The sequence below is a fragment of the Thunnus maccoyii genome, chromosome 10 (assembly GCF_910596095.1).
Source record: "Thunnus maccoyii chromosome 10, fThuMac1.1, whole genome shotgun sequence".
Taxonomy (NCBI): domain Eukaryota; kingdom Metazoa; phylum Chordata; class Actinopteri; order Scombriformes; family Scombridae; genus Thunnus; species Thunnus maccoyii.
In genome coordinates this window covers 20,324,398-20,339,813 of record NC_056542.1, presented here as the reverse complement: position 1 = coordinate 20,339,813, position 15,416 = coordinate 20,324,398, and the positions used below count along the sequence as shown (strand labels likewise).

Here is a 15,416-nt window from a genome sequence, read left to right as displayed (position 1 = left end):
TAAAAAAAAAAAAAAAACAACAACTTCCAAACAATGATCATTGTCATCAAATAACAATAAATAAGGAGCGCTCTTCCCTGTACAGAGATATATTCTAATCTAAAGTCTTTTGTAATAAAAAATAGAACTTCAGTGCATTTCCTTTCACACGTTTCTGCTGCTCCTTCAATATATCCTCGATGCGACTCTTGGTTACCCTGGCATTAAAGCAATGGCCTGAAGAACAGAAACAATAAGAACACCAAATATAAACCCTCCTTGACGACACAAAAAGCGGATATAAAATTTCACAGCCTTCTCTTTGTCAATGTGTATTGTACACCTCAAAACACAAACCTGGACAGAAAAGGCACAAGTAACTACAATTTGAGTAATACTGGACAAAATTTGGACAAACAAAAATGGAATTATTTTTGATTTAAGATTTTGGTCATTTACAAATGTATTCATATTCATTTTACATGTATTTAAACAGACATTAAGATTACCAGTATCAATAGAGATACAGGAGGGATATATTCATATATATATATATATATATATATATATATATATATTTATATATATATATGTATATATATGTATGTACATATATATATATTTATATATATGTATATATATATATATATAGATTTACAGAAACATTATTTTCACAAAGAAAAAAGTGCTTTTTTTTTATAACAAACCTGAATATTGCCAAAGAACAAACATTTAAGTTAACAATTGTATTGAAAACTGTATAAAAACAAAGCAATTAAAAAACAAGACTAGTGTAGCAACCAATAAAGCAAAAATGGGATGCATGATGCATCAAGGTGTAGACACTGTTAAGTTCTCTGGTCTGCTCTGGCAGAATCTCCTTTAGCTCCTCCCTCCACCAGATCACTTCCAGGTAGTGGCTCCTCCCCCTCTGACTGCTGTTCAATGACACGCGAGGCTACGTGGGCTGCTAGACTGAGGGGTGCTCTGGAAAGACTGTCTCTGACGCAGCGTTCGGTGGTCTCAGTAGCAGACCTGCGGGTGTGGGCGGAGCTATGTGAGCTGCCATATTGCTTTGAGTCTGTGGTCTCCAACTCCGGTTTGGAACATGTTAGTGCTGCGCTGAGACCGCACCGCCCTGACTGGCTGGTTCCTGCTTCCTGGTGCTCTGACCAGTGGTCTCCAGGAGTCCTAAGCCCTTGAGTTCTGGGGGTCCCGCCCCAGTATGATTCAAACCTGGCCAGTGACGGCCCCTCCATGGGGGGAGACGTTGGGGACGAGGGGGTGGTAGGATGGGACCTTGGTCTGGCCTGTACCATTTGGATCCCTCCAATGGGGATCATCAGATAGGGGACCTTGGCTTGTTGGGAGTGCATGGGAAGATGGCTGAAGATGTTGTCCGCTGCTTGGTGGCCAGGATAACCCTCACAGGTGGAAAGACGAAAAGCAGGTGGAAACAAGCTGGTTTCTGATGTTTGCCTTTCCCCTGCTGTACCACTTTTCTCCTGTAGGGTGAGCAAAGACTTCATCATTACAAATTATGAACGGTCAGCAGGGCAGGTACTGTGCACTGGGAGCCTTCACCGGAGGAAAGTGCAGAGAACATGCATTGTAATGTTGTCTGTTTCTATAATTAAATTTCTAGGCACAGATGCAAACTAATAAAAAAGACTTACTGGTTTGACATGACTGCCCTTTGTACTGGGGCTCTCCCAGGGCAGGTATCCAGGGGTCCTGTGCTGCAACCCGAGAGGAGAGGGAGGGGTCTGAACTTGTGATGACCGGTAGCAGCTGGGAGAGATGGGACGAAGAGGAGAAAGGGGTCTGATGGGAGATGGTCCTCTCTCAGGTGAAGGTGAGACATGTCGGCCAGGTGAGGACAGCTCGGTCCTGGGGGAGAGGCTGTGAATGGGCGAGGACAGCTCCAGGCGTGGGGAGAGGCTGCGGCTCGGGGAACAGCTCTTGCTGCTGGGGGAAAAAGCCCTTTGTGATGCCTTCCAGCCCCGCTGGGAGAACAGTGCTCTCCTGCTGCCTGGTGAGGTGGCTCGTCGGCTGTGCCAAACCCCCCTCGGGGAGGGCTCCTGACCAGGGCCCAGGGGCTCGGGCTCAGGGGTGCCCTGCTGAGAGTGTCTGCTGCAGCTGGAACGCCCCCCTGTTGATGGATGGGTGTCTGACGAACAGGAGGATGGCGGGTCATCATGAGATGCGGACTCCTCTTCCTCATCATCGTCGTCATCGTTATCGTCATCATCCTCAGACTCCTCCACATCGGAAAACTGATGTTCCTCCTGTTCTTCTGAGCCACACACACGTTCATCACTTCCTACTGAAAAAAAACATACATTCTTCAATTTACATCCCTTTACATTCATTTTGTAAAATTTAAAACTCCTGCACTGACAAAAATCCTCACACTGAGAGACATTAACAGAACAATTTTCAACAACAAAGGGTTAGGACAGCGTGCTGTATCTTTCTGACAAACCTCACCCACCACCCATCAAACCCATGTTATAAATAGACCGGAATTTAATTGAATAGCACCATGCCTCTATTCACAAACTATCTCAACAGCCTTGTGAATGGAAAGACGGTTTAAATGGCACGTCCTTGGCTGTGATGAGTGTAGTCTGTCAGCAAGAAAAGGACGGCAAGGGGAGGGGTAGTAGAGGAAGGTTAGGAAGCAGATTGTGAGGTGGCTGGCTTTGAGGCTCTTTTGTGGCTTTGACGGAGGGGCAGACGTAAGTGTTGGAATGTGTATTGTTTTATGCCAGCGACACATCCTTGACAACAAGGTATACTTGCCAGACTGCCACAACTACATCAGGAGACTGTGGAATGCTCTGTATTCTTCATTTATTTATCTTATACTTTTTTTTCCATGTTTCTTATGCAAGGCCAAAAGGGAGGAGAATAGTACATGGTGTTGCATAACCTGTCAGTGCTGAGCAGCTACAATTCTTCACAGGCAGAAGTTCATCCAGCTGTGTGCCAATATTTCTCTACAGTGGAAGGGAAATATGTGAGATGGCTCCCCATCCCCTCTTAAGTACCTGTCTCCTCACTCTCTGGCTCGTCCAGGGATGATTCAGATACTCCCATTGCCTGGCATTTTTTCCCATGAGCCTTTGACTTCATGTGTTTAGTAAGGTTCCCTTGGAAGGAACAAGAAAAGCACATTAAAACTGCCCTCAATTTACACAGGGCAAGGAAAATGAGGATATGTCAACAACAGAATGTTGCTGTAAAATGTCATCACCACACAAAAAGTAGAGGAAAGAAGAGTAATAAAAATCATGTTTGAAGTGTAAATTGTCCCCTTACCTTTGGTTTTGAAGGCAAAGTTGCAGTGTTTGCAAATGTACGGACGGACGTCGGTGTGTGTTCGGATGTGCTTCTTCAGCATGCTGGGCTTCTTACAGCGGATGCCACACTCTCCACATATGTACTTTCCCCTGCCGCGACCTCGCACGTAAACATACTCTTCATTAGATTTATACCTGAGACACAGGGAGACGGAGAAGACGTGAGCAGAGAAACAAACAGAAACATAAGATTTGGTCACAAAATCACAAATTAGAGTCACTTTAATATAGACCACTGATCTCACTCCCTGGTAGAATGTGGCAGCTGAATGTATACTGTATATCCAGCTTCTCCAATGATCAGAGATAACCAGATGTAAGATTTATAATCAATTGAACTAAATTGATTTGCACTATTAAAAATGCATTAAATATTTTTATGACAAACATCAGGTTACAGTTGGAATTGTGTTTCTGGCCTCTTGGTGAATGTTCATTCAATATTGGTCTCCACTAACTCATTTGAAAAATATCTGGCTGTTTAGCTGCCAAATGCTCCACTATATTCACTAGCTTTTCTGTTAGTCATGGTGCTGGGCAAGTTATGTACAGTTGATTTATCAGGGCTTTTTCCCTGAAAACTTGGAAACAAGGTTATGAGAAGGGAGTTTGTGGGCCGAAAAAACCAAAACAATGAACTACAGAGTGGGGTGATAATTGTCTGAGGCTTTGTCCCTGCGAGCGTCCCCTCATTTGACCTGTTGTTCTAATAAAAATATTGATTTGTGCAGCTTAATAATAATGATGACTGTGGATGTGGGTTTGTGTTTTTTTGGCACAAATACACGCACACACATGCACCCAAAACGCACACACGTACACAAGAGAAACTGGGAAACAAGGCTCTCTTTATGGAGGCGGGTTAGGGAAGCCCCACCAAAACCCCAGCAGCACTGAGTCCCTCGGTTGTTCCCTCCACTACACCCTCGGCACACAGAGAATACCAGCCATTCTGCTGTGTTCGGGTGGCCCTGCCAACAACAGCAGCAGCTAAAGAGAGGGAAGGGAAGCCTGGCTATGGCCAACAACCTAAAATAGACACTATATATAAAAATCAACAGCACATTTGGGTCTATTCTATAAAAAACATTGTTTATACACAATCTTGATGTTTACCAAAAGGCTATATGTGGACATAGTGGACCACAGACATTTTATATTTGAATGAATTGTCCTCTATGAAAAACTCCATCTGCTCTCACTACTTATGAAGAGACATACAATCCATTCTAAATTGTAAATATCCAATGTGTGCTGACTGTGTTTAATTACAGGATATGCACCACATCTACAAGAACCCAGTCTGTGAATGCTCCCTGTTGTACACCAGAACCAATAACAGGAAATCATAACAAATTGTTACACAAATGTAAAATAGTCTCAGCAGTGGCATTATGTTGTATTCATTCAGGAGCTGGCTACTGTTCACTGGCATGTATTTCTTGCCACTGCTAATAATATCCACCCACATCTCAGGCAAAACAAGGCAGAAGTTGCACTTCACACATTGAGCATTAAATCAGCAGCACGTCTCTCGATAAACTCAACCGACAATCTGCCCCCGCTTGTACTGTAGCTTTACGACCGCCATGGCAGATTGGTGTCGAGAATATCACTTCCAACCAGAGTGTGATTGATTGATAAGGCAGTTGAATTTAAAAGCAGCTGCAACTGAATGACATTAAAAGGCATTTCAATCACCATTTGGCAGGAAACAAGTTCGACACACCTAATCCTCTTGACAAACTCTGCTCAAAGGGAATGGTTATACTCTTTAACCAGTGCAGTTAAATTGTTATGACAAATCTGCAATGTTAACCACTTACACCAAGGAAATCAATCTGCACGTTTTAACAGAATCCAGAGGAGAGACGGTTCAGCTTGTGCTCTCTAAGAAGGATTAAAGCTGATGTTCCATGGACTTTTGCTGCCACCAAGAAGGAACAGCTATGCTTACTTAATTGTTGAGACAACTGTTATTGAGGAGAAAGCTGTCTGGATCCCACATTGTTTTCTTTAGCTACGTGATACTAATAAACTCTACAGACTCCAGCAACCCTCTTTCTTAAAGGAATCTCTGAAATTGGATCAGAATTCAATTGTGCAAGTAACTGGAACATAAAAAAAGCTGCATGATGCATATTTATATTTAAAAAAGTGTTGCTTGTTCTCCACAATAAAATGAGCGGCACACAGTCATGATTTCAAAGTGTCGACAAAAGGGAGATTGGGATAATGAGTCCTAACAGAGTCAGGGTACAAAGCACTCTGTTGTGTTCAAAGTGTGGTTAGCTGTGCTTATTTGCATGCATGAAGAAAATACAGGACATCAAGGGACGCAGGTATGCCGAGAGAGAGGAGACAGAGGAAGTTGGGAGGGTGTAGCATTTATTTACTTTGTATTTTTATATCCTTTCAGAAACACACCCATCTACAGTATACATCCACATACTGTATGGAAGAATGAGTGACATTAAGTGACAATGAAAGAAAGTGACATTTGGTTTTCTCTTATCGTACACCCTTCAGTGGACATGGATTTTGTTACTAACCAGCTATAGCAAATAGTACTAGGGTAGCACCACCTGTGTCCCCCATTTTTGACAGAGGGAATGAAGAGAAAATAATAATAAAGTAAAACTGGAAGAGCTGCCAGAGAGAAAGAGGCAGCATGAACAGAGGGAGAAGGGTGTTAAAATGAAGACAGATGAGCAGAAGAAGGAAGAGAGCTGTAGGCTGTTTATGGATGAAAATGCACTTCCTGAATATGTGTAATGTGTGGCTGCAAATGATAAAGACTAGTAATTAGTGCCTTATCTACTGTTAAGCAGACAACTCTTTCACACTCAATCTGTGTGTACATAAGCACAAAAACCAGGCCTTAATTTGTACGTGTTGACGCACACACACACACACACACACACACACACATATAAGCAAAAGCCCTCCCTATAAATCTCTTATATCTCCTCCTGAATATCCCTCTAAAATATTTCCATGTCCATCAAAAGGAAAACCAGTGTGTTCTCATTAATTTGGAACATTTTACTTTTCTCCATTACACTACAAATTCCATCTTTTCTTTCTCTTCCTTTTTTATTTCTTATCTATTTCTAGAATTCATAAAGTTCATGGAGTTCATTGAGAACAGAATCAGCTTCTGGGGAAACTTTCAGCTCTTAACACAGTAAACCTTGGAAATGAGACAGGCTCCACTGGAAAAGCTCACTCAGACATTTATGGAAAGCACACACAGAGTATGTGTATATGTGAATGCAGAGAAGTACACAAACACGTACAGGTTTGAAGACAAATACATTGCACCCCTACACGAAAATCTTGACTATGACTGTGATTACTTGCAGATTTCTTCATACTGTGACTCTGTCTCTTCTTATATAAGTGTAGAAAACAGGTATTAATGAGAGCCTCACAAAGTGAAGTTGGCGACAACCTTTTCCCCTTCACACATTCACATGCACTCACACACTGCCATCTCTGCAAATTAACACTTCTAAAACACAGAGATTCATGCCAGCAGTAAGAGGAAAAAGCTTGGCTACAGGTACAAATGAAGTCCCTGCGGGCTCCACTGCCTCCCATCTGTTACTGTAATTTTCTGTGCACTCTTGTCTGCTCTCCATAGTTACTGTTTTGCTGTCATCAGGCATTGGTTTGTGACAGAAGAACAGATTACTTGTGTAATGAGGCACTGCCATTATTCGCAAATATTGAATGTTGAAATTAAAAGATGTGCGTTTAAACGGTCTGACTCTCGTAGCTCTTACCCGCCTTCGAAGATGCGAACACGAGGGGCCTCACTCTGTTTGGAGGTGGAGGGTCCTCCCTCTTCTCTCATCTCTTTGTTTTCCTCCTTTTCATGGTGTTGCTGATCCTTTACTTCAGTGAGGGTGCTGGGTGGGGTGGCATGTACCTACACTCAAGACACACATAGGAAAATTCAAAACAACTTAAAATAAAATGTTATATTGTTAACTGTTTTATTGTTGAGCACATTTAACCTAATAGCTAATTCTATAGAGGTTTAGTGTCTCTTTAACAGAGTCGCCTATATCAACCTATAAATACAGTAAGTGTATATTGTGGTTATGTTTACCTCTGACACACGTGGGGTCCTGCTACTGGCAGGGGGCAATTTGCTTTGGGCTGGGATCGGGGCCATGGCCATGGTGTACGTCTCTGAGCTGTGCTTCTGTTTGGAGCACAGTAGAGACAAGGCCACCTTAGTGCTGAGGCCCGGCAAGTTAGGGTTGTGAGCACTGACACTCCAGGTAGAATAAACTGAGGTGCTGGGGTCCCTCTGTGGAGATGGGTTAGGTTTGACATAGTTCCGGTAGCACCAGTTGACTGACGTGGCGGTGTGGAGGCTGGGGTATGAAGGGGTGCTTGGTCTCTCAACCCCCTTTTCCACAACTAGCACCTCTTCCTTTTTTTGACTTGTCTTCCCTGTTGACTCCTCCTCCTCCTTTTCCTCCCTGTTAGGTTTCCGTTGTGCTTGCTCCTGCTCCCCCTCCACTTTAACAGCTGTCACCTCAGCCCTCTCTGATAGTTTCTTCTCTCCTTCTTCCAGTTTTCTCCCAGTAGCTTTACTTTCGTCCTCCTCTCGTACCTTCTCCTCTACATCCTCCTCCTCCTCTCCAGCCTTATGTTGCTCCCCCTCCTCTTCCTCTTTTACCCTTTTCTGGTGACGCTGGGCCTCTGTACTGAGCTCCAGACTGGCCGCAGGAGAGAGCATGCGTTTACTTCCTCCAGCCCCAAGTGGACCGTATCCCTCCCCAGATCCTGAGGCCAGCTCCACAGGCAGGGACAGGGGAAGGAGACTCTTGATGTCTGGGGAGGGGACCTTCAAATAAGACCTCTGCAGTTTGTCCCTCTCCACCTGGCCCATGATGACCATAGCTGTGCAAGAAATGGGCTCCTGTGAGCAGGTGGAGGCCAGGATCTGGGACAGGGTGGTATACATGGCACTAGCATAGGTAGGTATATGGGTCTGGAGGCGTACTGGCACCACAAAGGACACTGCTGGTGTAAGCTGCGCTAGGCATGTGGCGATGACTGGCCGTGGGTGGTGGTAGGAGACTGTTACAAGGGATTGATGGGTAAGAGCAGAAGACATGGAAGAGACAGAGGGTCTGCCCTCTGTAGTGGGAGGGGAAGGAACATGTGCACTAAGTCTTGGAGGAGCAGGCAAGTACAGAGCCGGACTAGCTCTAGTCCTTGAGGAGAACTGTGGAGGAACCAGAGCAGGAAGCTGATGGAGTGGTATACCCAACCGCTCTGCCATGTGGAGCTGTGCTGGGTGTACCTGTATAGGTGGGGGTGCTGTCTGTGAATGTAAGAAGGCTCTGTGGATGATTTGGGTGGACAGCACTTCAGAGATGGCTGTGGTGACTGGGAGTAGCTGGGATAGTGATCCTGGAAGGAATGCCTGCTGGCCTCTGGGCTGTAAAGGGAGCACATCCTGAGAGAGGATTCGTGGCTGTAACAGTTGCAAGCATTTCCCTGTGGCTTCCAGGCTGAACCGGGAGCTTGCCTCAATTGAATGGAGAGGAGGATGGCTGGAGCGGGAAGGTCCAGGCTTAGGACTCTCTGCTCTGGATGACATGCTGGCCCCCTCCTCTTGCTCAGGTTCCCCTAAGGTGGCATGCTTCACAAGGAGACACTTTCTCCTTTCCTTCCAGGAAGATGCAGACTGCTGAGGGGACAGGGAACCATAGTCAAAGGACTTACTTCTGGTCTCTGAGATCTGCTCTGTTTGTTGGGGGCTGGCTGGGGCCTGCTCTGAGGCTGAGCGCCTCATCTCCTTGTGGCTTTGGTGGTGTTGGTGGGAAGCGGATGGCACCATCAACATTTGGGAGCTTTGGCTACTGGAGGCCCAGACGGCAGGCTCCGATCTTGCTGTATCCTCAAAAGAAGTAGAAAGGCTTGAAGTGTGTGAGATGTTGCTCTCTTGACTGGGGCTGCGAGGCAGAGACACAGACTCAAAGCTCGACTCCCCAGAGGACTGGGCTGCTTCTGCCAGGCGGAGTCTCTTCTTCTTTGGTGGCAGCTTCTCTGCAGGAAGCTGGGCCAGAGTCTGGCTACGCTGAGGCCACTGGAACTCCTCCACTCTCTCTGCCTCCTAGGACAGATAAATAGTTTACCAATTTAACATCCTATGTGAGATGAAAAGAAATTGACTGCTCACCTGCTCAAAAATGTTTTTAGGACATTTAAGTTAAAAACAGAATTTAAATCAAGAAGGAAAACACCCTTAAGTCAATGCATGTTTCACATTTATTTAACATGAAACCTGCAATGATTTAAAAACCTTGCGTTCTGTGGGGAGGCGGATGAAACAGATGAACATTCAGTGATAGATAAAGGCAAGGTGGCGAAATTGAACAAAACATACAAAAATAATTAGCCAAATGCTCCTTTAAATAATCATGTACCTTGGATGAGGATGCTGTCACTGGTGGTGACACAGATGGCATGTCAGCATCAGGCTCCACAGTAACAAGGATCTCTGGCACTTGGATGTTGGGCTGGCGGATGAGGCGAGATGTAGAGGGTGATGGTTTTGGCTCGGGTTGTTGTGTTTGCTGACTCTCTCTGATGTCTGGTTCCTGACTTTCCATGGATATACTCTCCTGCTTCTCAAAAGAGCTTGTGTGTTGGATGACAGACACACCCTTTCTGTCCTGCTGCTGTTGTTGTTTTGGCTCAGTCTGTAAAGAAACACCTAGAAACAAGCAAAGTGATACAACACATTAGCTATCATATTATATCAGTATACTGCTTTTAAATTATGACATGTTTATGGATTTATGGAATATAAGTTTTTAAGATGGTGCCACGGATGGCTTCCCCTGTGTTGCACGCTAATATTTTTTCTGTTTTAAATGTGCAATACATTTCACTCACTAGTGTATATCTGAACAGGCTGTATACACTGTATGTATATAATGTAATTTCTTTTTTTTTTTACCATTCAATATTTATGTCAGCACTCTTATGGTTCACAGAAACGGATTCACCTGTATATTGTCATTCCTTATGTATATTTCTGAAGATTTAAGTGTTGTTATTCTGTGTAAGTACACTGAGAGCCACTAAACCGGAGTCAAACTCCTTGTATGTGTGAACATACTTGGCCAGTAAAGATGATTCTGATTCTGATTTCATTCCCTTCTCAGTAGTGTAGTGTAATTTCACACAGTAGCTTTTCCTTTGTTTTCTTTGCTTTACATCAGTGATGCAGATGCAGATACTGACTCGTTATGTATATATTTTAGTATTCAGGTTTCTCAGATATCAAAGGAACAGAAAAAAAAGTTTGAAAGAAAAGAAACTTATTTCTCCCACAGGATCATGTTATAATTTTATCTGCTACTGCAGGGATACACAAAAACAAACCTGAGAGGCTCTGGCTGTGCTCCGGTCTGCTTGGCACTGGAATGAGGCCTGCAGAGCTTCCTGACATGACTACAGACCCAGGGCTGGGAGGATCCTCCTCCAGACTCTCCTCTTTCCTCCTCTTCCTCACAGCCATGGCCAGCGCTCTAAACTTATAGTGCATCATCATCTGGGGGCGATCCTCCCTGCATGTTTTACTGGCATCCACACTCTCTTGTTCCAGTGTTTGCTGTCCTGGGCAGATGCCTCTGTGGGCCTCGTAGCCTTCACTGTGTTGGAAGCGGGACCCACATGCTTCACATTCAAACAGGCTCAGACTCTTCTGCTGTTGTTGTTGCTGTGGCTGCCTGGCTAGTTCAGTGCCTCTGGCTGAGGAGGAGGAGGTGGGACCGGTCTCCTCCAACATTAGCTCAGCTCCCAAGGGAACTTCTATGGCAGGCTGGCGCCTCAGCATACGCTGGGCATGACCAGCCCTCATCTCTGCTACCACCGCTTGCTGCTCATCGAATGACTGGCAGAGACGGTAACCTCTGGGAGACATGGTGCCAGATGTGGAGGGCTCTTGTTGGCTGGTAGATGATGGCATTGAGTGGCTTCTAAGCAGAGGCACTGTTGACAGATCCTGGGTACTTGGCGGATCAGTCTCAGGATTGTGGGTGTGCCTCAAACCGCTGGGGCCGGGGACCTCTCCTTTGGGATCAAATGCGTATGGATCTTTAGGGGCGGTAAATTTGGGTGACTCCATGCTGCTCTTCCTGGACAGAGAGGAACGTCTGGGCTTTACACTGTCAATCTCACTGGTGTCTACTACTGCTTCATTGATAGTGATGAGCTTGGTAATGTGTTCTATTACTTGAGTTTTGGGTACAGCAAAGGGAATGGTCTTCTCCTCCGTTCCTGAGGATGACGAAAGCGGAGAATGAGGCTGCTGCTGATGGGAACCACGCTGCTGCCCGCCCAGCCTTCCATATTTCCCTAGAATAATTTCTGCGTAGGTTTTGGCACTGGCACTAGGAGGACTAACTTGGGACAGATCAGTGCTTCCTGATCCTGAGAAGTAGCCAGACTCTGTGCTGCCCTTACTGCCAGGGCCTAGAGAAGAAGATGAGGTGGAGAGGGAGGAAGGAGGGTCATCTGGGGAAGCCATGGGGGCACGTTTCCTTTCACTAAGCCTCAGTGCCAGCCTCTGCTTGACAGCCTGGGAGTCTTCAGGCCTCTGGCTCTCCTCTGAGCCTCCAAGCAGCTCCTTAACACCTTTTCTCTGCTGGCCCAACATCTCCTTAGAGGAGGATTTTCTGTGTTGGCCTGTCTCCTCTTCAGACTCAGTGCTTTCTCCCTCTGCGGGTTCCTGTGGGTCTTCTCCAACGCCACTGCCCTCTGGTCCACTCAAACTGGGCTCATCACGACGGGACGCCAGGCCTGCTTTTATGCGATGGGCATGGGACTTGCGGTGTTTGTACAGGTTGCTCTTGGTCTTGAAAGAAAAGCCACAGGGGGCACAAGGATAGGGTCTTTCTCCTGTATGGGAACGAATGTGTTTCTGAAGAACGCTTGGCTTGGCACATGGACGGCCACAGAAAGTGCACTTATATTTCCCTTCTTTTTGGGGTTTCTTCTCCCCTCTTCTGGGTGAGCTGACCCCTTCTCTGCCCTCTTGGCTCGACTGAGATGGGACTCCGTGACCATGCTCACCCTGGGTGGAGGAAGTGGAGGGGAGGGATGAGGTTGATGAGGAAGCTGGAGAGAAGAAGCTGCCGCCTGAGGGACCTGGGGTGTCTGATTGCTGCCATGCTACTGCTTGCTGCTGCTGTAACCGAAGCAGAAGGTCAGTGCGTTTGGGTTGGCGATTTTGCAGGCGGCCCAAGGCTCTGTGTACAGGACGAGGATTAGGAGGCTGCTGGGGCTGCTGAGGTGGACAAGACCCTTGTGAGGATTCAGCTGACACATGCTGCTGCTCTTGCCTTCCAGAGCGCTCCCCATCAGCCGGACGGCTGGGCTCAGCCTCCATAGAGTGGGGAGGAGGCCTCACAGACACGCAAGGGAGGGCTCTCTGAGCCTCATGGGGCTAACCGCATGGCAGCAGGGAGGTCAAAGGCAAGGGATCATCGACAGACTGAGTTGTAAATCACAATGAAGGGCCTTTTTCAGTGTGGGCCTAAAGTTATTCAAGAGGACCAAACGCGGCATCATTAAAAGGTGCCCTGGAGCTGCATGGATGCAGGTAAACATAGATCATCTCTCTGTACAAAGCAGCTCTGCTTCTGTCCAGCCTCAGCCATTCTAACAGCCTTCCCAAGGTCTTCTCTGCATCTTCTTTGTTGGCTCTCAAGAGTGTTAGCGGTTCAGCTTCCGAATGGGTCTAAAGAAACACAGAGAAAGACAAACATTGAGTCATGACAGTGGAAACATATTAATGCATATATTAGATTCTCTTTTTTTTCACGGAGAGGTATGGTAAAGTGCTGTGGAAATATTAATGTTCAAAGTGAAACAAATATTCACCTGTTCTCTTCAATATGCAATTTAAAAATTGCATATTGAAACAAAAGCAAAAACCAAAAAGAGAGGTGATAAAGAAAGGTTTAGCTCTGTGTCGTCCCCAGAGCTCATTACAGCAACTTCAATAAAATCAAGAAAACACACAGGACCTTGTGAAGGTGACTTACACTTCTTGACATGCTAAGGGTTTCAAAGAAGAGTTATGTTGGTAGAGTAGAAGGCCAAAATCATTAGTGTCCTATTATCAAACTCCTCATTAAAATATGCTTCCACATATCATATTTTGACAAATAGGGTTATATTTCATGGTGTGTTATTGTAAGAGATGTGGGTGTGTGAGAGGGAATAAAACAGTCAAACACGTTTTGAGTTTTCCTCATAACTTTTTAGTGAAGACCGAACACAGATCAGTATGCTGCCATTACACTTCTCCTCTCAATCAAAACCACTCGCTGTCTGAACAGCGCCACCCAACCAGAGCAGCTGACACTAGAATATCATTCAAACACTGCAATCACCAAACATATGCAGACAAGATGACAGGCAACAATTCAATGAGAACACAGTAAACCCATGTTTAAACTTATGTTTACATAAGTTTTACCCATACACCACAACTTCACTCTTACAATATTGAGTGGGGTCAGTGTTGTAATGGGAACATTAGCAAGGTAATTACCTCAGCAGCATGTTATTGCTGTCATCTGTGCTGGCTTCACCTCTTAATAAGCAGATTGTGTGCAGTGATTAAGGAGACAGAGGCAAACCTGCTGTAAATCTATTTAGAAATGTTAGGTCAAGATGTTCTGTTAAAAAGACACAATGATCTGAGGCATCTAGTACTATGTGCATGTCCACACAGTGTACAAACACGTGTAAATCTCTTTAGAATTTAAATAAAAACTAAAAACACCTTTCAAATTGAGACCCCTACTCAAAACAGATGTATCTGATTCATATCTGACCCATGACTAGCCTACTCTGCAGGAGTCAGAGCAGCTGAGGGCCAGCCAGGCAGCATCCACAGCACTGGCACCAACAGAGGAGACCACAGTGTCAGGGCAAGGAGTCAAAACAAATGTTGGCTATATAGCCTATGCATATCTGATCTGGCAGTAAACCTAAAGGGGGTAAATGGAGGGGGCTGTTTTCTAGTGGATAACTGTGTTTAACTCTGTCTAGTGGACTACTGGGTCTACACCCCTCACACTCTACTATTATACAGCCACCAGGGTGCAGTATTTATAAGGGGCCAAGAGTGGTTGCTTGCTACGAAACTCATTGAGAGAGGGTACTGTGAGACCTTTTATCAAGATATATCTATTGTAATATTTCCCACTCACACACTGCTAGAGAGCTGCCTTTATGAGGATCCAAGTACGGCTGATCATGAAGACTTAGAGATGAAGGTACGGTGAAATCTCCTCTTTTATCAAGATGTATGTGCTGTAATATTTCCCCACTTAGTACAAATCCTGCACTCCGTCTCAACTCGAGACATGGGATTCTTGCGCTGCAGCCAATCAAAACATACTCTGGGAATGGATGGGGCCAATGATAACATTTTCACTGAGCAGCCATGCTCAACCGCTGACAATCCCAGCAAAAACCTCATCCAGAGTATCAATCATCGTCTGAGACATTGACACTACTCGCAGCTCCCCGACTCTGTCTGGAGATCAGCACTCACTGAAGGAGGATGCTGTGTGTGTTCACCTCATAGCTGAAGATCTCTGTGATGATGTACACAACATGCATCGCCTCTGACAGTCAAGAACATGCCCGGAGAGAGGATAATGAGGGACGGGGGCTTCGAAAGTTTCACATTGATACAGAGCAAATGCAGAAACTGACTGAGAGGAGGTGAGAGAGAGAAAATGTATAGATATAATATCATAAATATTCATAAGAAGTAGAGTAAGAAAGAGTGCAAGATGAAGTGAGAAGAGGTGGGGAAGAGAGAAAAGAGTGAATCAGTGATCCAGAGGCTGAATAAACAGGCCCAGGCAGAAGACTGCAGCTTAAGGTGCCAGCGGTGGCAAGGCAGCACTGACAGTTTTTTTTTAATGAGCCATACTTCTGCTCTCTCTCCATATGTCTAAAAAAACCCCTCTGCACAGTCAGCCTTCATTAGAGCCAGTTTACACTGGGAAA

At 45.3% G+C, this 15,416-nt stretch overlaps 1 protein-coding gene across 9 annotated transcripts in view; it reads right to left on the bottom strand.

Annotated features, from left to right (window-relative positions):
* Nucleotides 1–670: 670 nt before the first annotated feature.
* The window catches only part of LOC121906143 (transcription factor HIVEP3), a 41,348-nt gene continuing 26,602 nt past the window's right edge, over nucleotides 671–15,416 (bottom strand). For 7 of the 9 annotated variants that reach the window (XM_042424843.1, XM_042424842.1, XM_042424840.1 and 4 more), the window contains 8 exons: nucleotides 10,764–13,122; nucleotides 9,800–10,089; nucleotides 7,462–9,486; nucleotides 7,133–7,278; nucleotides 3,304–3,479; nucleotides 3,033–3,134; nucleotides 1,656–2,305; nucleotides 671–1,484 (listed from right to left, as the gene is read on the bottom strand). In XM_042424843.1, the coding sequence (XP_042280777.1) occupies nucleotides 828–1,484; nucleotides 1,656–2,305; nucleotides 3,033–3,134; nucleotides 3,304–3,479; nucleotides 7,133–7,278; nucleotides 7,462–9,486; nucleotides 9,800–10,089; nucleotides 10,764–12,771 (6,054 nt within the window). In that variant the 5' untranslated portion in view covers nucleotides 12,772–13,122 and the 3' untranslated portion in view covers nucleotides 671–827. Of the gene's footprint in view, nucleotides 1,485–1,655; nucleotides 2,306–3,032; nucleotides 3,135–3,303; nucleotides 3,480–7,132; nucleotides 7,279–7,461; nucleotides 9,487–9,799; nucleotides 10,090–10,763; nucleotides 13,123–13,941; nucleotides 13,996–15,416 lie in introns of those variants that run through there. The other 2 variants (XM_042424844.1, XM_042424847.1) reach the window with 2 other exon arrangements.